This window comes from Salmo salar, chromosome 17 (genome assembly GCF_965601325.2).
Source record: "Salmo salar chromosome 17, fSalSal1, whole genome shotgun sequence".
Lineage (NCBI taxonomy): Eukaryota > Metazoa > Chordata > Actinopteri > Salmoniformes > Salmonidae > Salmo > Salmo salar.
In genome coordinates this window covers 14,437,954-14,462,019 of record NC_138307.1, presented here as the reverse complement: position 1 = coordinate 14,462,019, position 24,066 = coordinate 14,437,954, and the positions used below count along the sequence as shown (strand labels likewise).

The following is a 24,066-nucleotide window of genomic DNA, read 5'->3' as shown; positions in this document are numbered from 1 at the left end:
AAGTCATTTTCTCTGATGAATCCCCTTTGCGATTGTTTGGGTCATCTGGAAAAAAGCTTGTCCGGAGAAGAAAAGCGCTACCATCAGTCCTGTGTCATGCCAACAGTAAAGCATCCTGAGACCATTCATGTGTGGGGTTGCTTCTCAGCCAAGTGAGTGGGTTCACTCACAATTTTTCCTAAGAACATAGCCATGAATAAAGAATGGTACCAACACATCCTCTGAGAGCAACTTCTCCCAACCGTCCAAGAACAGTTTGGTGACGAACAATGCCTTTTCCAGCATGATGGAGCACCTTGCCATAAGGCAAAAGTGATAACTAAGTGGCTCAGGGAACAAAACATCAATATTTTGGGTCCATGGCCAGGAAACTCCCCAGACCTTAATCCCATTGAGAACTTGTGGTCCATCCTCAAGAGGCGGGTGGACAAACAAAAACCCACAAATTCTGACAAACTCCAAGCATTGATTATGCAAGAATGGGCTACCATCAGTCAGGATGTGGCCCAGAAGTTAATTGACACCATGCCAGGGCGGATTGCAGAAGTCTTGAAAAAGAAGGGTCAACACTGCAAATATTGACTCTTTGCATCAACTTCATGTAATTGTCTACATTAGCCTTTTAACACTTATGAAATGCTTGTGATTATACTTCAGTATTCCACAGTAACATCTGGCAAAAATATCTAAAGACTCTGAAGCCGCAAACTTTGTGGAAATTAATATTTGTGTCATTCTCAAACCTTTTGGCTACGACTGTACATGTTATTTAATGATTGCACCCACACTGCTTGTGGGCGTCAACGAGCGTCCGCGTAGCCAGGCACTAAAATAGGACTTGGTTTTATTTGTGACGCTTGACGTGCTGCAAGTCCCGCCTCTCCCAGCTCCTCATTGGTTTTTAGGAGCATATACCCACGTGTGCGATTGAAAGATGAACTCAGGTCCACAGTCCAGTTGGTGCTGGTAATGCACCTTTAAAGTTGGTTGTCAACCACCATGTAAAGTCAAAGGAGAAGAAGAAACTTGAAAGAGGAGAGATTACTAGAAACTAACTGTTTACCCTTTTATCTGTGGATTCATTGTTGGCGTAGAGGACCTTGTGCATTTCAGGTCAAATAACAACCCAATGTTTATATAACGCTTTTCGACTTGTCCCCAAATGAATATAGTGGGTTCAGAGTTCGTTTTGATATTTCAACCTGCGTGTCGTGATCGCGTCTGGTGTGGGTGGACAAAATCAACATGCGCGTGACAGCGCACAATCGAGCAGTCTGGTCAGCATGTTAGTGTGTATGTGCAGCCATGCAGTTACTTTAGTGATAGACTGTGTGTCTGTGTGTGTCTGCAGTTACCTTAGTGATATAGACCGCGTCACCGCGGAGGGATATGTTCCTACTCAGCAGGATGTGCTTCGTGTCCGGGTCCCCACCACGGGAATCATAGAGTACCCGTTTGACCTGGAGAACTGCATCTTCAGGTACCGTCACGGTACTGCAGCGAGGGACTGCTCCTTCTCTGCCTCTGCTGCTCCCACCGACGTCCTCACTTTGTCACTGTCCTGCAACACACTGACACACACACATACACACACACACACCCAGGTCCCCACATAGCACCTCTCTGAGACTGGGCCCATTCAGGACAACCCAACTGTTATGCAATTGTTGCAGAACCACAAACTAGAAATGATGCGAAATGGCATCAAAATGGCTTGTTGGGTTGATGCAAAAATGGCTACAACTAAACTAAAGCCTTTTATTGTGAAGGTAAAGACCTGAAACGGCTGTTCTCAGAGTTGCTTTGGGGGGTGAGTGGGTCTGTGTATGGGGCTCGGGGTGGTGGTGGAAGCCTAATACGGACCAACACTACTGTTCTCCTAGACTTGGTACGGTCGCCCAAGCCTTCCACACTGGACTGATCCACCTTCTCTGGATTGGTAGGGGGGTGTGGCGGTAATGCTTACTGTCTACTGTGCTTTATATGACTGTGGTCTGTCTCTTTCTGTCTCTCTCTCTTTCTCCCTCGGTGTGTAGCTATCTAACTGATCTGGACCGTATCTCAGACAACAACTATCTGCCCACACAGCAAGATGTTCTGAGGGTGCGAATCCCCACCACCGGCATCATAGAGTACCCCTTCGACTTGTCAAGCATCATTTTCAGGTAGACAATGCTAGCGTGCTAACTTTAGCCTAGCAGACACGTCATAGTCAGGTGGAGTTGCTAACATTAGCCTAGAAAATACATCATTTTCAGGTAGACAATGCTAATGTGCTAACATGAGCCTAGCAAAAGCATTAGTCAGGTGGCGCAACTAACGTCAGCTTAGAAAAAGCATCCTTTTCAAGTAGAGGAGGCTAAGGTGCTAACATTAGCCTAGCAAATGCATAATTCAGGAAGGGGATGCTAGCATCAGCATCAGTGCCCTTGTGCAGTCATGTTAAGCAGTGAATCATCCCTTGGCCCGGTTCCATTACTTCTTAAAATGCATTCTCCTTTTCTCAAAGTAATCACAGTCTGGCATGAGAGCATAGGTGAAAGTCAGGGTCCCACATTAAGCTTTCACCAATCCAGTCATGTCATTAATTAGTGGTTACTTTAAATTAAGGAAGGATACATTTATCAGTATTTGGACAGGGCGTACCGATGTGTGCGTTTACATCTCGCATGTCATACGTTCTGGTTGTTCCATAACTATCATTGAACTCTTCAGTCAGCAGTGGACAGAGCTGTGTTTTATTGTAGGCTTGATCTCCACCATTGATCTCTCCCACACACACCCAACCTCCTCCACTCACACACTCACACACATCCTCGTGAGTCCAAAGTCCTATATTCTGGCGCCCGTCTTTTTAAAATGGGTCACCCTCTTTCTCCTCTCCTCCCCTCTGTTCATCCTGGCAGAGGAAAGGAGGTCGTCCTCTCTCTCTCTCCCAGTGAAGGATGTTATTTCGGGCCTGGGGTCCTGCAGGGCTCTGATTGGCTCTTGGTCTCTGTGGACTGCAGTACCCCATGCTACAGCAGGAGGGCGTTTCATCACAAATTAAATCACATGCATTCACTTCTGGAAAAAAAACAAAAAAACAATCTGTTTAATTCAAAGACAGGACTATGCAAATCTAGGCCTCGAAGACCATAGTACTGCTGGTTGCCTTTTCCCTGGATGTTAAATCATTGATTAAGATCACTGACTTAGAACAAGTCTCACCTGGTCTGAATCAATTCCTGGTACATAATGTAACTTTATCAGACAGACTAACATTTTACATTACTTAACTTTACTTCTACTTGAATCGTTTAACACAGAAGAACGCTTAACAAAACCTAAAAGACAACCTAGGAAGACAGTGGCAAAGAAAAACGGAAGGAAGAAACCTTGACATGCACACACTCTCACACACACACACTCCAGTCAGAACTACTCGGAGGACACACTCCTGTCGTTCACCCAGCAAAGGAATCCCGCCATCAGAGGTGCCTTCTGTATCCCTCCATCTTCTTCCTTTTTTTATTCTCATCCCTTCCTCAGTCTTCATCTGTTCCTCTTTCTCTGTTCCTAGTCCTCTCTCGAACTCCTCTCTCATTCTCCTCTTTTTGTCTCACCTCCACCAGGGTTGCACTATTGCGCTTGGCTAATGCTTCAGGAACACAGACACACACACACACACACTAGGGAACGGTGGGAGAGCTGGTTTGCTTTTTTTGCCCTCCCATCTTGCTATGGGGTGGACTAGGTAGAATTTTCCTCTATCCACTGATCCAGGATCTGATATACCTTCATCCCACTTATAGTTAATGTTTGGAATTGGGGTAAGGTTATCTGATCCTAGATCTGAGGTTAGGGGCAGCTTGTGAATGGTGATGGGCACCGCTCACTCTTTACTGATGATCCAATCACTGGGTAACACTTTATGCATAGATAACGTTATAACATAGGCCTACATAAACAAAATTATGTAATGACAATAAGCAGTTTAAAGTCAGATCTACAAGAAGTAAAGTGTTACCTACATTTGTTTCAACACTGTATGTTACATACAGTACCAGTCAAAAGTTTGGACACAATCATGTAGTAACCATATCAAAATATATTATATATTTGAGATTCTTAAAAGTAGCCACCCTTTTGCCTTGATGACAGCTTTGCAAACTCTTGGCATTCTCTCAACCAACTCCATGAGGAATGCTTTTCCAAACGTCTTGGAGTTCCCACATATGCTGAGCACTTGTTGGCTGCTTTTCCTTCACTCTGTGGTCCAACTCATCCCCCGGGTGATTGTGGAGGCCAGGTCATCTGATGCAGCACTCATCCCTCTCCTTGGTCAAATAGACTTAGACAGCCTGAAGGTGTGTTTTGGGTCATTTCCTGTTGAAAAACAAATGATAGTCCCACTAAGCACAAACAAGATGGGGTGGTGTATCGCTGCAGAATAGTGTGGTAGCCATGCTGGTTAAATGTGGCTTGAATTCTAAATAAATCACAAACAGTGTCACCAGCAAAGCAACCCCACACCATCTTGCTTTCCTGTGGCGGTCCTCATGAGAGCCAGTTTCATCATAGCGCTTGATGGGTTTTGCGACTGCACTTAAAGAAACTTTCAAAGTTCTTGACATTTTCAGCATTGACTGACCTTCATGTCTTAAAGTAATGATGTACTGTCATTTATGTTTTCTTATTTGAGCTGTTCTTGCCATAATATGGACTTGGTCTTTTACCAAATAGGGCTATGTTCTGTATACCGTCCCTAACCTGTCACAACACAACTAATTGGCTCAAACGCATTAAGAAGGAAAGAAATTCCACAAATTAACTTTTAACAAGGCACACCTGTTATATGAAATGCATTCCAGGTGACTACCTCATGAAGCTGGTGGAGAGAATGCCAAGAGTGTGCAAAGCTGTCATCAAGGCAAAGGGTGGCTACTTTGAAGAATCTCAAATATAAAATATATTTTTATTTGTTTAACTTTTTTGGTTACTACATGATTCCATGTGTTATTTCAAAGTATTGATGTCTTCTATTATTCCACAATGTAGAAAATAGTAAAAATAAAGAAAAACCCTGGAATGAGGAGGTGTGTCCAAACTTTTGACTGGTACTGTATGTCAGTTTATGATCTGTGTGTGTTTTCCACCGTAGGCTCTCCTAACTGTGACCTCACAGGGCCATAGATGAGACAGAGTTCAGTGAACAAACTGTCCTCCATGTTGCCACCAAACGTTCTCGTTTAGTCTCAGTGGAATGGGATTGTCTTGGAACGTTAGGTGCCAAAATGGCGGTCATTAGGATTCTACATCTCAAGTTCACTTTGAACCATCTCAAGTTTTCCACCACCCTCTGTATGTGTGTGTGGTTTTGGGCTAGGTCTTCATGTAGCTGTTGAATCCATCCATACACTAAGTGGAATTAAATCACAGACATAGAAAATCAATGAGGACTGATTGGCACCAACCCTTCTGCATGGATGGATTCAGGAAGCCATTTTAGAGTTTTTAGACAGTCTTATTAGTTGTTCTACAAACACAACACCGTTTAACATCTCTTCTCTCTCGTCCTCCGTGTCCTGGCACCTCTCCTCCCTCCGTCCATGCTCCAGGATGGTGGATGTAGGGGGTCAAAGGTCAGAGAGGAGGAAGTGGATCCACTGTTTTGAGAACGTCACTTCCATCATGTTCCTGGTAGCCCTCAGCGAGTACGACCAAGTCCTGGTGGAGTCTGACAACGAGGTGTGTATACACACACACACACACACACACACACACCACACACACACACACACACACACACACACACACACACTAGGGAAAGGTGGGAGAGATGGTTCGCCTTTTTGCCCTCCCGGTTTCCCATAGTGGAACATAGGTGGACTAGGTAGAATTTGACTATCCAGTGATCCAGGATCTGATATGCCTTTATCCCCAATGGTTCATTTTTGGAGTTCCTAGATCTGTGGTTATCATGTCAAAAATACCACACACATCACGGCACACACATATCAAACACCCTTACTATCTGTCCTCTGTCCCTCTGTCAGAACCGTATGGAGGAGAGTAAGGCGTTGTTCAGGACCATCATCACCTACCCCTGGTTCCAGAACTCCTCAGTCATCCTGTTCCTCAACAAGAAGGATCTGCTGGAGGAGAAGATCTCATACTCCCACCTGGTCGACTACTTCCCTGAGTTCGATGGTGTGTGTGTGTGTGTGTGTGTGTGTGTGTGTGTGTGTGTGTGTGTGTGTGTGTGTGTGTGTGTGTGTGTGTGTGTGTGTGTGTGTGTGTGTGTGTGGGACAGTTACCTTAGTGATATACTGTGTGTCTGATTGTTTCTGACTACCGTGATGCGGGATTGACTGTGTGTGTGTGTGTGTGTGCCCCAGGTCCCCAGCGAGATGCCCAGGCAGGCCGGGAGTTTATCCTGAAGATGTTTGTGGACCTGAACCCGGATAGCGACAAGATCATCTACTCCCACTTCACCTGCGCCACGGACACCGAGAACATCCGCTTCGTCTTCGCTGCCGTCAAAGACACCATCCTGCAGCTCAACCTCAAAGAATACAACCTGGTCTGAGAGACTCTTGCACGCACACACTCTTCCCAGTTGCACAGCTTAGCCTACACACACACACACACACACACACACACTTATGAAGCTTACACACACCTACACATCTAGTTGATCTTTCCCCCTCCTGCTTTTCACTCCAGCGATTTAAGACCCCCATCTTCCAATATCTCTCCTCCTATTCACTCTCTCATTCCTTCCCTCTTTCTACCCTTTTGCCATCAACTGTGGGTCTTTAACCCTTGAACCCTCAGTCAACTGACCTGAGATCACATCCTCTGATTGGTGGAAGGAGTGACCCAACCGCAAGGCAAAAAACACCTGAGGGGGTGACGTTTTTCACTCTATAAGGGAGGGGCTAAAGACTGGGAGGGGGGTGGAGACGATGAGGTAATAAAGGAAGCCACCAGGACGCGAGCAGGAAGTGATGTCACACAGAAGTGAGGGGGCAGACCAAGGATTCTGTTTCTACCTCGCATCGATGAATGTATTCTCCGAGTGAGCATCGCAAACGCAAAAAAATATAATTAAATATGTTATAAAGTAATTACGTATGTAGACAAAATACACTAAGACTGAAAGCACCAGAGGGAGAGGAAAAAGCAAATCGATTAAATCTGTGTATCGCTGAGCTTTTTTACAAATAGTTTTTAATAATAGTAACTTGTTGCTATGTCAACTTCTATCCGACGACTAAGAAGTCGTTTGAAAAGTTATAGAAGCGGTTAACACAACAAAATCTTGTATTTAAAAAATTAGCAAAATAGGCAAAATATCACAAAAGCAAGATGGTAACCAGAAACGGACTATAATTTTATCCTTTACAGACGGTTGTGGTTGTTCATGTTTAGGTTTGATCACATCGCTTCCCTCCTTCACTGGTTTACTGACTGATAGACCGAAACCTTCCGTTTGACATCCGCAGTACCACGTTCTGTTTGATACACGCTACATTAAGATTACCGAACATCCGATACTCGCTACTATGTTCTGATTGGACAGTCGCTGAGGGGGAGGGAGTCATGTATGGATATGATGTCATCACCGTACGGTACATCAGTCTGTGAAAGAATGGCATCACGTGTTAAGTCGCCCAGCGACCTAATTAGATGTGCTCTGGGGATTCTGGGCAGTCCATCCACACAAATGACACGGTGGCATCCATTATCCCAGACACACAGGAAGCTTTATGTTGTTTACCTTTTTTTTACTGTATAGACACTTTTGTTTGTTGATGAGAGGTGGTTGTTGATTGGTGGGAGCAGGAGACGTAAGCTCCTGTCTCCCAGATGGACAGGCAAGCATACTCTGAAGTCAAAAAGTTATTGTTTGTGTATATTTCTGTTTGTAAATACATGTACACAGAAACGCTCCTGTACAAAAACACTCTGTGGTACAGTACACCATCTTTGGCAACAAAAAAAATAGAGAAGAAAATCCAAACATTTTTTCGATAGTGTACTGTTTTTGTTTTCCTATGAATTTACTAGTATTTATACTGTGATTCTGGATTTCTTTGATTATTGATAATCAGTTGATTATAAGAGGACTACACACACAGAGGGCTGCAGTGAGAGGAAAGTAACAGTCTCAGAACAGAGGTTCTAAACCATCAGGAACCTTCTATTCTAGAACCTTCAGAACATTCTAGATCCTCGGCTCTCCTCTGCAGCTTCTCCCTACTAACACTAGAGCAGATTAGTTATTCACAATATGTTGACAAACGACATGATATTAAAAGAGTAACTAAATAAATATTTTTTTTTTAAATTTATCTAATAATTTATGGAACCAGGTTTGAAGGTGTTGATAATTTGACTGCTTTTGTTTCTATCATGTTGAAATGGGGTCGGGGCTAGACTTGAGTCTAAACTGCTGTAACAAAACAAACGTCTACTATAGTATGTACTAAATCTCTGCTTTCTTTTTTTCTCTTAAGACAATTCCAGATGTACTTTGCCATTCTATCTATATCCATGTTAAATTCTATGGTTTTCTTCTCACATTAAGTCACTTTGTTTCGTTTCATTGATGAAAACTTGTATTTCTCCTCTTGGGTTTCTAATAGGCACAGCTCTGTAACTGCATACATAGGAAATGTACCATATGAACGTAGGTGAATTTTTATAACCTGTGATTGGAGACCAGTATGGTCTATGCTTGCTCTGTCGTTGTAATTTAAACACAGTTTGCGTTGTCGTTGGTTTGAGTTGTTTTAGTTCAAGTTCCGAGGCTTGCTTTGATAGAACCAGTGACGTTGCAGATCTACTTTTGAAACTCTTTCTACAGGCAACTTTTTCTTCATTATTCTCATTAAGGGCTATCGCCATGCATCAGACAGTCAGGCAGATGGGGGAGATAACTAGTACAGGACAGGGCTCAATTCAGTTTTCAATTCATGAGGTGACTGGAAATTCAATGAGTGAATTCAAAAATCCTAGAAAACGATGGGCAGTAGAGGACAAGGCGACACGGTTGCGTTCTGTCCTCAAGGGCTGCAGTCTTGCTGTTTTTTTTCTGTTGCCTTCTAACCAAAAACGGATTTCTACCTGTGAGATCAGGTGTTTGCAGTCTCCAGCCGTTTGGTAACATTCATTGATCAAGTAAATGCCGGGGAGAAATGAAAACCAGCAGGAATGCAGACTTCGAAGCACTGGGTTGTGCACCCCTGGTTTTAGGTTCACAGTCAACTAAGCCATTCACTCAAGAGTGTTTGTGGGGATCATTTTGTTCAACAAAGACCGTGTGTGAATGCAGCTGTGGTAGGATACATGACCAACACTACCATTCATTTTTTTACTTTATCTTTCTCTGGATCAACAGTGGATCACACAAGCTTCCAGCTCCGAATGAGGGAATCTGTCAAGCCCCAAGTTCCCTACTTCACTGTTTGATGTGTTGTCATCGGGTGTGATCGTGGATCAGCTTACCCTCCCTCAATGCTAACCTTAAAGGCCCAGTGCAGTCAAATGTGATTTTCCTGTGTTTTGTATAGATTTCCACACTGAGGTTGGAATAATACTGTGAAAATAGTGATAATGCTATTTTAGTGTAAGAGCTGTTTGAAAAGACTACCTGAAATTTCTGCATGTTTTGGTGGGTTTGAGTTTTGGTTTGTCTGTTTGATATCACCATGCGGTGAATTAGTTAATAAACCAATAAATAGAACGTTTCTAACCTCTCTGCCAATAACAGTTAGTTTTCAGTTTTCCCCTCGCCACTCAGACCACCACTTCCAGACAGTCCTAGCAAAATTCATCCTTGAGAAATTACTCTTGCTAAGAAGCTATTTTAGTTTCTTTTTTTGACAATTTTGAGTGAATACAATCGCATTAAGGTACTTAATTGTTACCCAGAAATTACTTGACTTTGAGGTAAAAACGTCTGCATTGGGCCTTTTATCCATTTAAGGGGTGACGCAAAACTGACCTTAGATCAGTGTTAAGGGGAACTTTCCTTCTACTGTCCTACTGCTAGTTTTACCATCCGGGGGTGTGCTTTGTGCTTGTTGAGGAGATTTTGCACATTGTCATTAGACACTCCTACAGTAGAGGCAGGGTGTTAAACCAGGTGTTCAAGTTAAAGCATAGCTGCGCAACACACAGCTCTAGCACACCTGTGCAGGCTTTTGTTCCATACCAGCACTAACACCCCAGTCAACTGATTGAGAACTAATCGTGGTCTTGGATTTAGACCGCAGCTAGTTGAACCAAGTGTGTTAGTGTTGTACTGGAACTAAAGCCTGCACACTGCAGCCAGTATTAGAGGATGTTATCCAAGTATGACATTCAGTATTTCATTCGGTGTTGACCTGCCCACAAACAATGTGTTGAATACAACTCGCATACCAAACAGACAAGCACTTGGGCTCCTGTACTGCCTCCACACTGCAGGGTGAAAACAGTCCTAACTACAATCATCTGACTTGGTGATTAATCAGTCATATTTATAGGAAACACTACTAATCTCTTGTTTTCCACTTCCTGTGGGTTAATTGGTTGGCACTCCTGAAGTGTCTTGCACATTAGGGCCCAGATTGTTCCTACGCTGTAACTAGGACCCAGAGTTTTACCTGGTCAGATTAACATGGACATGGTGCATATTGAGAACTTAGCTTGACTTCTTTCCTTTAAATATTTTTTGTAAGATAAAAAAAACATTACCGGAACACTATTGTATTTAGGACCACTTGATTTATTTTTTAATCTAAGGAAACCTGAGGGTTAAATGTTTTAGTTGGTGTATAAAATATACAATGCTGTTTTTGTTTTTCTTTATTTTGTATGTAAACCAAATGTAAATGATGTATTATACTGTGTGCCAACCCAACTCTCTCTAGAGCCAGGCTCTCTCAAGTGCCAACGCTGACATCATCATCAGGGGACAGCCATCTTGGATGGTCCCATTTTTAAGAACACCAGAGACCTAAACACGTGGCATGTTCGACTACGCCACCCCTAACAAAAACTATAAGTACACTTTTTTATTTTTTATTGTGTAATTATATAATTGCATGTATTTAGTGTTGGGAGGAGGTGAGGGCTCAGAAAAATGTATTGGCTGATGCAGAGACCTTGATGAAAGGGTGGAATCGGTTATTGATTGATCGGTTGGTTATTATGGATTATTGATTTGCATTACTCTCGCCATATTTCTTTTTTTTTTGTTATGTGTGTTTTCATGCATTTGTTTCAACCACTGTTGCCTGATCCTCATTCAAACATGAACATCGCCTTCTAAGAGAGAACATAATGACAAGGTATCTGTTTTAAATTGAAATAAATTTGTTCGTATACTTGCTGATTGTGTGTGTGGTTAATGACTAGTCTGGCATGCCATGTCTAGAAATGACCCAAGCCCTTCTCTTCTAGCCACTTTGCACTTGTGTAGTTCTCAGGATTTGATAAGTAGGCCTTCAAGTGCCTATGGTTAGGAACAATAGAGGTTGTTTCTGGACCTGGCCATTGTTCCATCTAAGAAGGTCTATACAATATGGCTCTTGGGTCTATATAGAGGTTTTCCATCCTCTCTTGGTGTTATTGAAATGCTGTCATTTCTCAGAATTGTCAGTTGTCATTCTGTGACTTCTGCTCGTGAAATAGATGGGAATGTCACAGAATAGAAATAATCAGTGATGGACATATTTCGTCTACATTATGAGCATCATGATTACGAAGTTATGGGATTGGGGTTATTATACATTAAATGAGAAGGCTATTGTTATGAGTGTTAGGGAACCACCACATCTCACACTTGCATGCATCATCAGGGGACAGTTCTGCACACCTTCCACCGGGGGCACACGGCAGCAGCAACACTTCCGCAAACTGTAATTTTATACATTTGACATCTAAAATGGGCCTTCGGAGCGCCACCTCTTTCTCTCATCACATGCAACGCCCGCTCATCGATGACTCGTACATTTTGTAGCGCAAGGGGTGGTTTCAGCTAGTGAAGGCTTGTATGTGGACATTAGCCAGCCAGCCAGATAGCCAGCTAACGGTAGCTAGCTAACACACTGGAATTGAAGACGCTTTTCAAGAACAGATTTTCGACACGATTGCCCCACTTGACAGCTATAATATATACGAGGAATTGGACAATATACAAATCTGCTTCCTAAGCTTACGTTGGCTCGCTTCTCTGCTAAGATTTGCTAGCTAACGTTAGTTAGCTAACAAGAAAGGATATTGCTGTTACTTAGTCAACATCTACCTAGCCCAGATTTATTATAAGATTCGGTGCCATATTATCTAACGTTGCGCGTCTTGGTGTTAAGCCTTTTTTGATGCCATTAGTTAATTTTTTGACAAGGAACCAAATCAAAACCAACGCTAGCTAGCCAACAACGTTGGAGAAAAAACAATCACTACGCGAGACCGGATAACTGGTGTCCTAGATAACGTTAAGATAAATAGCTAGCCAGTTAACGTAGCTGTCAAAAAAAGTACGAAAGGAAAGACGCTGTAGTTGTCCAAAAAACGGGGTCTATATATTTTTATCCTGGTTGTTGAGGAACACTGATAAATCCATTGACATGATGTTTCCACAATCAAGACACTCGGTAAGTAGCTAACGTTAGCATAACTAGCTAAATTCTAGCTAGCTACAGAAGCAATTCAGCGTTATCCATGTAAGAATAAAGGGGGATATATACGATGGCCATAGCGCTGTGGTATGTTTTCATTTGTGTTGTCGGTGATGGATTCAATCGCTTGTCTGTCACGCGCCCCCGGCATTTGTTTACATTCCAGGCTAGCTCCCACTTAGCTAGCTAACGTTAGCTAACCAAGATTACTAACTACAGCCGTTTTCATTAAGCTTTGTAAATGGGTGTTTACCTTTTTAGCTAGTCTATAATATTACACTAAACGTTTGCCACTCATTAGTAACGTGATGTGACATATTTGAACAGGGATATCTCAGCTAGTTAGGAAAAGTGACATGTGCTAATAAAACGTAGCTAACTAGATTGCGAAGACAAATTCGAGAACTTTGTTCTTGTCAGTCTTTTAGTCAAACCTGACGTGTAAGGCCATGTGGAAATTAGTCAATTCATACAATCATAATTAAAAGTTAACTATCAATTGAATCCTCAATCAAAGGTGTCTAATTTGGATCCCAAGGACTGCCAGCCACTATGCCATGTGGGATCACAACAGAAGTGGGTGTAATGTACAATAAAATATGCCATTCTTTTATTCAAAGCGACTTAATCATGCCCGCATTTTATGTATGTGTGGCCCAGGGAATCGATCCCACAACCCTGGCGATGCAAGCACCATGCTCTACCAACTGAGCTATACAGGATGTTGTAGCTATATAACTAGGTTTTAAAATGTAATACTGATGCGCTAATGATGATACTGGTTGGGAAATAACAATGTACATGATTTGATATGGTTGAGCCTATTTCTGTGCTTCTTTCTCTTTAGCGTCCTACTACCCCCTAGGCCGGGATCCTAGTTCACACTATCAGGGTTTGTCCCCTGCATAAACCTGTCCTCTCTCAATTCCAAGGATGACCAGCTCCTCCTGCAGAGCTGTTTGTGTGTGCAGGCTTTTGCTCTAGCCCTACTAATCACCTCATCGGGACCTTGATTATTTAAACCAAGTGTGTTTGTGTAGGGGCTGGAGCAAAAGTATTCACAGCCAGTAAGTGTCCAGGATGGTAGTTGTAGAGCCCTGGTGTAATTTGGGTGGTGGCCTCCTTCCACCAGTCTGAAGTAGTAAGGCCTTGGTGAGAAGATTAACACTGGATTATGGGCTCTGACTCAGCCTGGGGTCATTCTTGTCAGTTGGCCATCTCTGGAAACTCTCATCTAACCCTGACCATACTCACAGAATACCCCCCCCCCCCCCCCCAGTAAAAGACCAGAAAAACCCCTGCTATAAGGTTAATCTCAGAGGTCAATCCCTCTGTTACTGAACATTAAATATCACCCCCATCTGTCACAAACCGTGCCCGTCCCCTTTCTATTACACACCCATACAGTCCCACATACAGGGGGAGTGAAGAAATGCACACGTCAGTGAGAAGGGTAGGGGATGGAAAGGCAGCTTCTCACTGATTGTTGTTATCTTGTTGATTGTCTGTTGTTGTTGTCTTGGGGATTCTGACTGTTGTATGTTTGTTATTATGTTGTCCCCAGGCTTCCTCCCAGTCCTCCCAGCCTCTCAAGTTCACCACCTCCGACTCCTGCGACCGCATCAAGGACGAGTTTCAGTTCCTACAAGCACAATACCATAGGTAACACTGAAACACACACATGCTCAGTCACACACTCAAAATAGCCACCTACACACACCCACAAACACTCACGTCATGCATACTGCATGCACTCAGATTCCACATGCACTGTCTCATATACACAGACATGTCCCCAACCAAATGTTGTCATATATCCAATCAGCTTGAAGATGGAGTGTGACAAGCTAGCTAGTGAGAAGTCAGAGATGCAGCGTCATTACATCATGGTGAGTGACTTTTACTTTTAGCCTACCTAGGATACACGTTCGCCATTACTGCAGTTCTCTGATATACAGTACCAGTCAAAAGTTTGGACACCTACTCATTCCAGGGTTTTTCTTTTATTTATACTATTTTCTACATTGTAGAATAATAGGGAAGACATCAAAACCATGAAATAACACATATGGAATCATGTAGTAACCAAAAACGGGTTAAACAAATCAAAATATATTTTATATTTGAGATTCTTCAAAGTAGCCACTCTTTGCCTTGATGACAGCTTTGCACACTCTTGGTAGTCACCTGGAATGCATTTCAATTAACAGGTGTGCCTTGTTAAATGTACATTTTTATGGAATTTCTTTCCTTAATGCGTTTGAGCCAATCAGTTGTGTTGTGACAAGGTAGGGGTGGTATACAGAAGATAGCCCTATTTTGTAAAAGAACAAGTCCATATTATGGCAAGGATAGCTCAAATAAGCAAAGAGAAACGACAGTCCATCATTACTTTAAGACATGAAGGCCAGTCAATACGAAAAATGTCAAGGACTTTGAAAGTTTCTTCGAGCAGTCGCAAAAGCCATCAAGCGTTATGATGAAACTGGCTCTCATGAGGACCGCCACAGGACAGGAAGACCCAGAGTTACCTCTGCTGCATGAGGATAAGTTCATTAGAGTTACCAGCCCCAGAAATTACAGCCCAAACAAACGCTTCACCGAGTTCAAGTGACAGACACATCTCAACATCAACTGTTCAGAGGAGACTGCGGGAATCAGGCCTTCATGGGCGAATTGCTGCAAAGAAACCACTACTAAAGGACACCAGTAAGAAGAGACTTGCTTGGGCCAAGAAACACGAGCAATGGACATTAGACCGGTGGAAATCTGTCCTTTGGTCTGATGAGATCAAACTGGAGATTTTTGGTTCCAACCGCTGTGTTTTTGTGAGACGCAGAGTAGGTGAACGGATGATCTCCACATGTGTGGTTCCCACCGTGAAGCATGGAGGAGGAGGTGTGATGGTATGGGTAGTGCTTTGCTGGTGACACTGTGTGATTTATTTACAACTCAAGGCACACTTAACCAACATGGCTAACACAGCATTCTGCAGCGATACGCCATCCCTTGTGCTTAGTGGGACTATCATTTTTTTTTCAACAGGACAATGGCCCAACACACCAATAGGCTGTGTAAGAACTATTTGACCAAGAATCACCTGACCTCAACCCAATTAAGATGGTTTGGGATGAGTTGGACTGCAGAGTGAAGGAAAAGCATCCAACATGTGCTCAGCATATGTGGGAACTCCTTCAAGACTGTTGTAAAAGCATTCCTCATGAAGCTGGTTGAGAAAATGCCTAGTGTGCAAATCTGTCAATGCAAAGGGTGGCTATTTTGAAGAATCTAAAATATATTTTGATTTAACACTTTTTGGGGTGGGGGTTACTACATGATTCCATGTGGGTTCTTTCATAGTTGCCCTTCACTATTCTACAATGTAGAGAATTGTAAAAAATAAAGAACCCCTTGAATGAGTAGGTGTGTCCAAACTTTTGACTGGTACTGTATACAAGTGTATTGAGGGCTAGGGATTGATTTGGAATTCTGCAGTATGTTAGTGTTATGTCACAAACCCCCAAATCTTCTTTTTGCAGTACTACGAGATGTCTTATGGACTGAACATTGAAATGCACAAACAGGTAACTTGTTTTCTCTCGCTCTCTCTCTTTCCCCCTCTTCTCTCTCTGGTACGGTGTTGTATGGTAAAGGTGGTGTTGTATTCTGACCATAGAGATCTTTAGAGGACGCAACATTGTATCTTTCCCATTATGGCATCTGTGAGAGCATTGGCACCATTGAGGCCATCTCCATTTTGAAGTAGTACATTTTCTTCTTCTACTATTTCTGAGTTGGTTAACAAACTGAAAGGGTGCACACGGCCACCTCGAGTGTGTTGTTTTTAACTGGTATAAAGCCAAGGTTGGCGATTTACTGCCATCTGCAGTTATGGAATATTTCCTCACAAGTATAAATCATTGGCTGATCCCTCCTGATGATCTGGATGGAATTATGGGATCCTTCCTTAACATAGGAAGTACCACTCAGTTAACTACTTCAAAATGGTGAGTGTCCTCAATGGTGCTGCCCATGCTAAAACGGGCTTTGGGCACTAGAAACCTCTATCTCTATGATTCTGATTGTCGGTCTGTCTCTTCTCCCCAGGCTGAGATTGTGAAGAGACTAAACGGGATCTGTGCTCAGGTGCTCCCCTACCTATCTCAAGAGGTATTACACTCTCCTCTCTACACATACTTTTCCTTAGGATAACATAATCCCATATCAACGTGCTGTACAATCTCAATCTATTTAATTCTGTACAATAGCTAAATGTGTTTGGATGTGTGTGTTGCAGCACCAGCAGCAGGTCCTAGGGGCCATAGAGAGAGCCAAGCAGGTCACTCCTCCTGAGATGAACTCTATCATACGGGTAGGCTGGTGTGTGTGTGACTCGTGTATGAATATGTGTGTATATAACCATGTGTATCTGTCTGCGTTTAGCAGCAGCTCCAGGTGCACCAGTTGTCTCAGCTCCAAGGCTTGGGCCTCCCCACGATGGCCCCTCTCCCCATGGGCCTGTCTGCTCCCAGCCTCCCTCCAACCTCCAGCGCCGGACTGATGTCCCTGTCCTCCATCCTGGCCTCGCACTCTCACTCACAGGCAGCACATGCACAGGTAACACACACACAACTGACCCGGGCGACGCACACACCTCACACGGGCAACACACACCTCCAGAGTTCTACTGTGTGAGCATTTCACCTGCATATGTGACTAAAAATAAATGTGCGCTAATGGCAAAAGTGAAATATCCAAGTGGGGACTTATACCCCCAAAACCAATACTGCCGTGGTTGTAGTATTTCTGCTTTTTTTATGGTTGGTAATCGCACGAAGAACTACAAATACCATAATGCAACACGCAGCTCAACGAGCCAATCGTAGTCAGAGGCTGGAACTACCTCAGTAGGCTGGAAACGCAAGCCTTTGAATAGCTACCGTGAGAAGATCTGCATTCGCTTCTGTCAGAAGGATGAAGAGGATCACATTTTATTTTAAAGGTGTACTATGAAGAAATTGCTCCGCTTGGTTGCAAAAATGTTAACCATTCGCCTCATTTCAGTTTGTGACAAAACAAGCAGGTAGTGTACAGAATCATAGTACAATCTAAACCGCTGTGAAATATATTTTCCATAACCAAACATATTGTATTTTCACTGTTTTGAAGCTGGTGTACAAAACTGAACGTAAAAGACGCAAAAAATAAACTTAAGAACGGGAAGCATAGAAATAGTGGACATAGAACGTATCTACATCTTCTTAGACTTGCTTTCAATAAGAATGTCAGATCTATAACCCAAAAAGTTACATATTGCAGCTTTAAGCGACAAGATCAACAACAGGAGCCCGGTGTGTCTGCCAGTGATACTGATGTGGCTGAGCCCATGGTCGTCGAGTCACCAGCAACACAAGAAGACGAAGCTTTCGCTAGCAATAATAGTGATGTTCGCGCCGACGTTGCTCTGCTAGCCACTGCCACTGCCAGCGGGAAGCATACAAGAACATCCAACAGTGAGGAAAAAGCTTTCTTGTGGTTAGAGTTTGAAGGTGAATGAAAGCAAAAAGTATTGTAAGGCCGAACCAATACTTGCAAGCCAGCATTCTAGCTTTGTGGTGGAATCCTCACTTAAAGGGAAATGTCAGAAAAAAGTTTACTTCATATTCAACACTTTTCTATGTTTTATAGTCAAAAAGACAGAGGAAGATTAGTGTTTCCAATGACATCATTAACCAATTCTTAGACAATTTAGTATGGAATGCCTACTTATAATTTTAACCAATTAGGAGTAGGCATTCCATACTAAATTGTCTAAATTGGTTGATGTCATTGGAAACACTTATCTTCCTGTATTTTTGACTACAAAACATAGAAATTCACTGTTTTCACATTCGTTGATGTAGTGCTGAGATGTTTAAAAATTGTGAAACAGACACTGTTAACAGATCATTGTGCCAGCCCTAGAGACAATTAAAACACTACCTCGACTACTTTTCAATGTGCGCCTGCATTTATTTGTGTGCGCACCTACATTTTTCTATTTAGGTGCACATGTTTTCCTTGTATAAAATGCCAGCGTAGAGCCCTGACATTCAACCCCCCCCCCCCCCCCAATGCAGGTAACACACACACCCCTAGCAGGTAACACACACAAATGCAAATGACAGTTCACGACTCTCTTCCACTCCTTGTGTTTTGTTCTCTGGTCTCCTCCCCACCAGGCTCAGGCCCAGCTGGCTAAAGAAGACAAGGCCAGAGACGCAGCAGAGAGAGAACAGAGGGAAGAGGACGGAGACAAGTCCGACTGATGGTGGAGTGTGGATGGGAAGGAGTGGAGAGAGGGGTGAGACAAGTTGGACTGATGGACAACCAGGAGTGGATCTACTGTGGGAGGGCTAAGGGGGGTGTGTGAGTTGAGTGTTCCTACAGTAGGTGTCACCCTGTGGTTCAGCTCTTTAGAGTTACTCTCTGGGTCTCCACTCCATTGCTTTCTTATCCTTTTTCATCTTCTATTATCATCAAATCAGTTTGTCACCAAGCCTGTTGCACAGGTCTCCTCTGTTTGACTCCTTCCTCTTTTCCTTTCCTCCTCTGTTCACTATTGCCGCTGACAACCCATTGCCAACAGATACTACCCTGACCTCTAACCCAGAGATGTGGACTCGAGTCACGTGACTTGGACATTTCATGACTTGATACTTGACTTGGCAAAAAGAAACAAACACTTGCCAATCGACATTGACTTGAGCATTTATGACTGGTGACTTAACTTGGACCAGCTATATGAGTCGAGACTCGGTTTGTCATCTCGCTCACAAGGTAGGCCTCTCTGTCCTTCATATCGGAGTGCTGCGAGTTTTTTGAGTTTTGTTCTGTCTTCACCAATCATATTCACGGAAATCACAGCTCTCGCAGGCCGGGCACTAAGCACGTCATCTAGCAAAGCGCGCCACTCTCCACTATCCTGCCGTATTTATTTAGCAAACGTGATAACACATCACTCCCAACAAACAAAAGCAAGAGCTCTTAACAGAAATGTTACAGCAGCCTACACCTAAACTGTATGGGAAGAAAACGAGATGACTTCTCAGTCTAATCTAATGACAACAACCAGGTGGTAATGTTATGTAGCCTATTTTATAGACCATTTATTTGTGTTAGGAGAAAATGTGAATGTGATCAAATTTGGTTTAAGTTAAATTCAAACTTGAACTGGCTAGGCTACCTTGACCTTTTCAATCCAAAATTATTAACTGAAATGAATCAAACACTACTGATTTACATGGACTGTGTGAGTTACTTTTCAATTAAAGTTGCAGAGGCCTACACGATGCAAACCTGCATAAAGCAAGCCTAGCCCTGTGAGTTGCATTATCCAATTGCAATTGTTGTGTCTGTAGAGGAAACCCCTGTTAGTCAGTTTGTAAAACACGTTGGTCCAAAATCATTGCAATGAAATTGGCATAAAACACTTAGCCTTTGACTTGAGGACCCGAAACCCAGAATTAGGGACTTGTGACTTGACCTGAGCTGTGGGACTTGACTCAAAGCTTAACTTGAGACTTGCAAAATTGTGACTTGGTCCCATCTCAGCTCTAACCCTTTAACCCCTGACCTCTGTTCCTCTTCTAGTAAAAGCTGCCCTTAAGCTCAGATTTAAACGATCAAAGCATTACTGACCTTTGATCAGTGTCTAGGGACAACTTCCTCCTGTAGGTCTCTGCTGATTGGCTGCAGAGTTACTGCTAACTCTGCTCACTGATCTTACAGACAGTGTTCTGAAAGGGCCACTTGAATAAGACAGTCAAGTGTAAAAGTCATAGGAGCTAGGGTGTGTGTGTGTGTGCGCGAACCACCTTTTCGTATTCTCCCTCCCGCCCCTGTCTGTCCACTCTTAACTGAGTCTATGTTCCAGTCCCAAATCAACACCTAGGCACTTCCCCTAGACAGAGGAGGTGACGAAGGGGTAAGGGTTGATCCTGGACGGGGCCTAAATCTAACGGGACCTAAACTTCACATCAATCATGTGCTCATTCAGATCAGATCCTATTGGTGGAAAGGGAGAGGAACACATTTGCATATGTCGTTCTGTTGGTTAGCATAGCACTTGGAGCTAGAATGTGTGGTGAGCGAGCATGGTGCCAAACCGTTGAACACAGCCGTAGCGCACTAACCTATAACCTACCCTCCGATGCATAACTGCCTTTCTAATTCGAGGCGATAAGGTTTAGTTCTTCTCCAGGACAGTAGGTGGCAGCAAAGCCAAACCAGACCCAGGGTTGTATTCAATCAAACCCCCATTACAGTATTTACAGACTATCCCCCCCAATGGGCTAATTAAAATCACAGGACCCTAAACCTACTACTGCTGCCAGGTAGACTCCCCTCACAGGTAGATGTCTACATTTTCAGAATAAGAAGAGCATTTTTGGACAGTAAACCAAGACACTGTAAACTTTGCTATGGCAGGTTTGAGTGAATTTAGAGCAAAACTTGGACATTAATGGTTTGTGTTTCTGTTGTGAAGGGCCCATTTATAGAACTATATCAATATACATATACTTTTTAAAGCATTTTTGTATGTTTCAAAGCTGCTTTTAGTGTGTATGCGTGTGATGGAAGATGACGTCTCAGTGCAGCGTGTGTATTATGTGATGTGCTATGGAAAGAGGTACTATCCAATGACCCCCCCCTCTCCTGCCCCCTTGACAATGCTGAGGAAATGTCGCCTCCTTGTTGAGCTTTGTAAATGTAATTTTTAAAACTCTTCATTTTGTCATTGTATGTGAAACTTCATAAGTGTGTACTTGGCGATAATGTATGTCATCTGTGTTATGAAAAACCAATACTTATTGCTTCATTTAAAAGAAAAGACGTGGCGGGGAAAAGTCACACAATGTAAACCAACCAAACCCAAACATTGACGACACAACATGACTGAAAGAAGCGCTCAGCAGTAAGGAAATGTCTATGGTGCCTTACAAATAAATGACTCAACGGAGAGACTGTTTCTAGTGGTTTTTGTATTTGTGTGTCTGTATTTGCTTGCCTGTTTGCATACAAGAATGCCTGTGGGTATACTACAAAGCAGTATCAATGAGTTAGCCAGGTAACTTTGATAAACAACCAGAAATAATTGCTGATTTTCTGGTTTATTAAGAAAGCTTAAATTAATTTACAGAAGTATTGACCCCATGGATTTATTTGCATGTAATTGTTAAAGGGGGATTAAAATTGATTTGTCATTTTGTCAACAATCTACACAATACTTGTCAAAGTGGAAGATTATTTTTTTAATGATTCATAATGTGACAAATAGTCGTTGCATAAGTATTCAGCTCCCTGAGTCAATACACCTTTGGCATTGATTACAGCTGTGTCTTCTTGGGTAAGTCTCTAAGAGCTTTCCACACCTGCATTGTGCAACATTTGCCTATTATTATTTAAAAAATTCTTCATGCTCATGGCTATGACAGCAATTATCAAGTCTTGCAAGTCAACTAACTTGGCCACTCAGGAACATTGTCTTTTTGGTGAGGGTTTTGGCCTTTTTGTGGTAGGTTATTGTCCTGCTGAATTCCTCTCCCATTCTCTGGTGTGAAGCAGGTTTTCCTCTAAGATTTTTCTGTGCTTAGCTCCATCCTGTTTCTTTTTATCCTGAAAAACTCCCCAGTATTTGCCAATGACAAGCATACCCATACCATGCTTGAAATAAAGAGGCAGTTACTCCATGATGTGTTGTGCTGCTCTTTACATTTAGGCATTTGCTGTGTTTCTTTGTAGTATTACATTAGTGCCTTGTTGCATGCATTTTCATTCTGTATATTTGTGTTCTTTTCACTACCATCACAGCCATTAATGCGGTTTTCAAATCAACAATGGCCTCATGGAAACATCCCTGAGCAGTTTCCTTCCTGTCCTGCATCTCAATTCAGAAGGACAACTGTATTTTTGTGTCTGGGTGGTTTAATACATCATCCACAGCATAATTATGAACTTGACCATGCTTAGAGAGATATTCAATGTCTGATTTGTTATTGTTACCCATCTATCAACCACTGCCCTTCTTCATGAGGCTTTCAAAGCCCCCTGGTCTTTGTAGTTGAATCTTTGCTTGAAATTCAATACTTGACTGAGGGACCTTATGGGGGACAGAGGAAGGGTTATTCATTCAAAAATCATGACAACCCCTATTATTTAACACAGTGAGTCCATGTAACAAGTGATTTAAGCCAAATTTTACTCCTGAACTAATTTAGGCTTGCCTTAAACGGGCTGAATGCTTATGCAAGCACTATATTTCAGTTAATCATTTCTTATCCACTTTGACAGTCTTTCATATAGATTGTTGACAAAAAATGACATTTTAATCCCACTTTGTAGCACAATGTGAAAAAAATCGAAGGGGTCAGAATAGTTTTGCAAGGCACTGTTTTTGGTTGTTGAGTCAATTATAGTGCCTTCAGAAACTATTCATACCCCTTGACTTATTCAACATTGTTACAGCCTGAATTCAAAATAGATTTTGTTTCTCACCCATCTACCCACAATACCCCATAACGACAAAGTGAGACGTAATCGCCACCAAAGTTGCTTGCTTCTACAAAGTATTGACTCAGGTGTGTGAATACTTATGTAATTGATATATTTCTGTACTTCATTTTTGAATACATTTGCAAACCTTTCTAAAAGCATGTTTTTACTTCGTCACAAAGTATTGTGTGTAGATGGGTGAGAAACAATTGAATCCATATTGAATGCAGGCTGTAACAGAGTGGAATAAGTCAAGGTGTATGAATATTTTCTGAAGGCAACATTCCCATTTCAAACCTTAAAAATCAACCTCTGGATATTTAGGCAAATTAGCTGGCTAACTCATTGATTCTGCTTGTAGTATATCTCTATGGAGTTTGTTTTCCAACTGACAAGAGTTATCCCACAACTCAGACAAGTCTGGACAGGCTTGCAGCATCATGGGACTTCCACTGTTGTCAACAGGATAGTGTTTCACCTGAGTACATCCAAGTACATGTCGCTGTGGCAATACTGATGTTTTTTTAACATGCAGGTTAGGATAATTAACTAGGCAGGTTAGGAGAATTAGGTTAAGGTTAAAATGCTACAGTTGTCAACAACTGTTATCCCCAACGTGACAACTAGAAGGTGCTGCACTGGTAGCCACAAACGTACAAACCATCAGAAACAACACCGGCTGTTCTTACGAGGAAGCACAGAGTATACAGCGAAAGGATTTGCAAAGAGGGCCTTTATCTGCAAGGACCCCCCCAAACTAAAAAAATGGAATTATGCCCAGGGCTTTATATCAACCGTGGTATAGGGAATTTATAACTGCATCTTTTCCAGCGACTATTCCCTCATTAGGCTACAGAATCAACTAACACACACGCTTTAA

General features: G+C 42.5%; 2 protein-coding genes across 5 annotated transcripts in view; both read left to right on the top strand.

The window, feature by feature from the left end:
* Positions 1-11,363, top strand: part of LOC106575390 (guanine nucleotide-binding protein subunit alpha-11) — a 39,883-nt gene extending 28,520 nt beyond the window's left edge. Inside the window, exons 4-7 of one of the 2 annotated variants that reach the window (XM_014151895.3) lie at positions 2,037-2,165; positions 5,601-5,730; positions 6,039-6,192; positions 6,381-11,363. In XM_014151895.3, coding sequence (XP_014007370.1) covers positions 2,037-2,165; positions 5,601-5,730; positions 6,039-6,192; positions 6,381-6,571 — 604 coding nt within the window. In that variant the 3' untranslated portion in view covers positions 6,572-11,363. Of the gene's footprint in view, positions 1-1,351; positions 1,481-2,036; positions 2,166-5,600; positions 5,731-6,038; positions 6,193-6,380 lie in introns of both variants that reach the window. The other variant, XM_014151896.3, reaches the window with a different exon arrangement.
* A 561-nt stretch (positions 11,364-11,924) lies between these two features.
* LOC106575395 (TLE family member 5) lies at positions 11,925-21,656 on the top strand. 3 transcript variants are annotated; one of them, XM_014151905.3, is made up of 8 exons: positions 11,925-12,629; positions 14,218-14,315; positions 14,479-14,542; positions 16,193-16,237; positions 16,761-16,823; positions 16,951-16,992; positions 17,100-17,270; positions 18,875-21,656. In XM_014151905.3, the coding sequence occupies exons 1-8, from the start codon at positions 12,603-12,605 to the stop codon at positions 18,959-18,961; spliced, it is 597 nt and encodes a 198-aa protein (XP_014007380.1). In that variant the 5' UTR covers positions 11,925-12,602; the 3' UTR covers positions 18,962-21,656. The 3 variants fall into 3 exon arrangements, with proteins under 3 accessions (XP_014007380.1, XP_014007378.1, XP_014007379.1); XM_014151903.3 differs by having other exon boundaries at positions 11,926-12,629; positions 16,951-17,025; positions 17,097-17,270; XM_014151904.3 differs by having other exon boundaries at positions 11,932-12,629; positions 16,951-17,025.
* Positions 21,657-24,066: the final 2,410 nt, after the last annotated feature.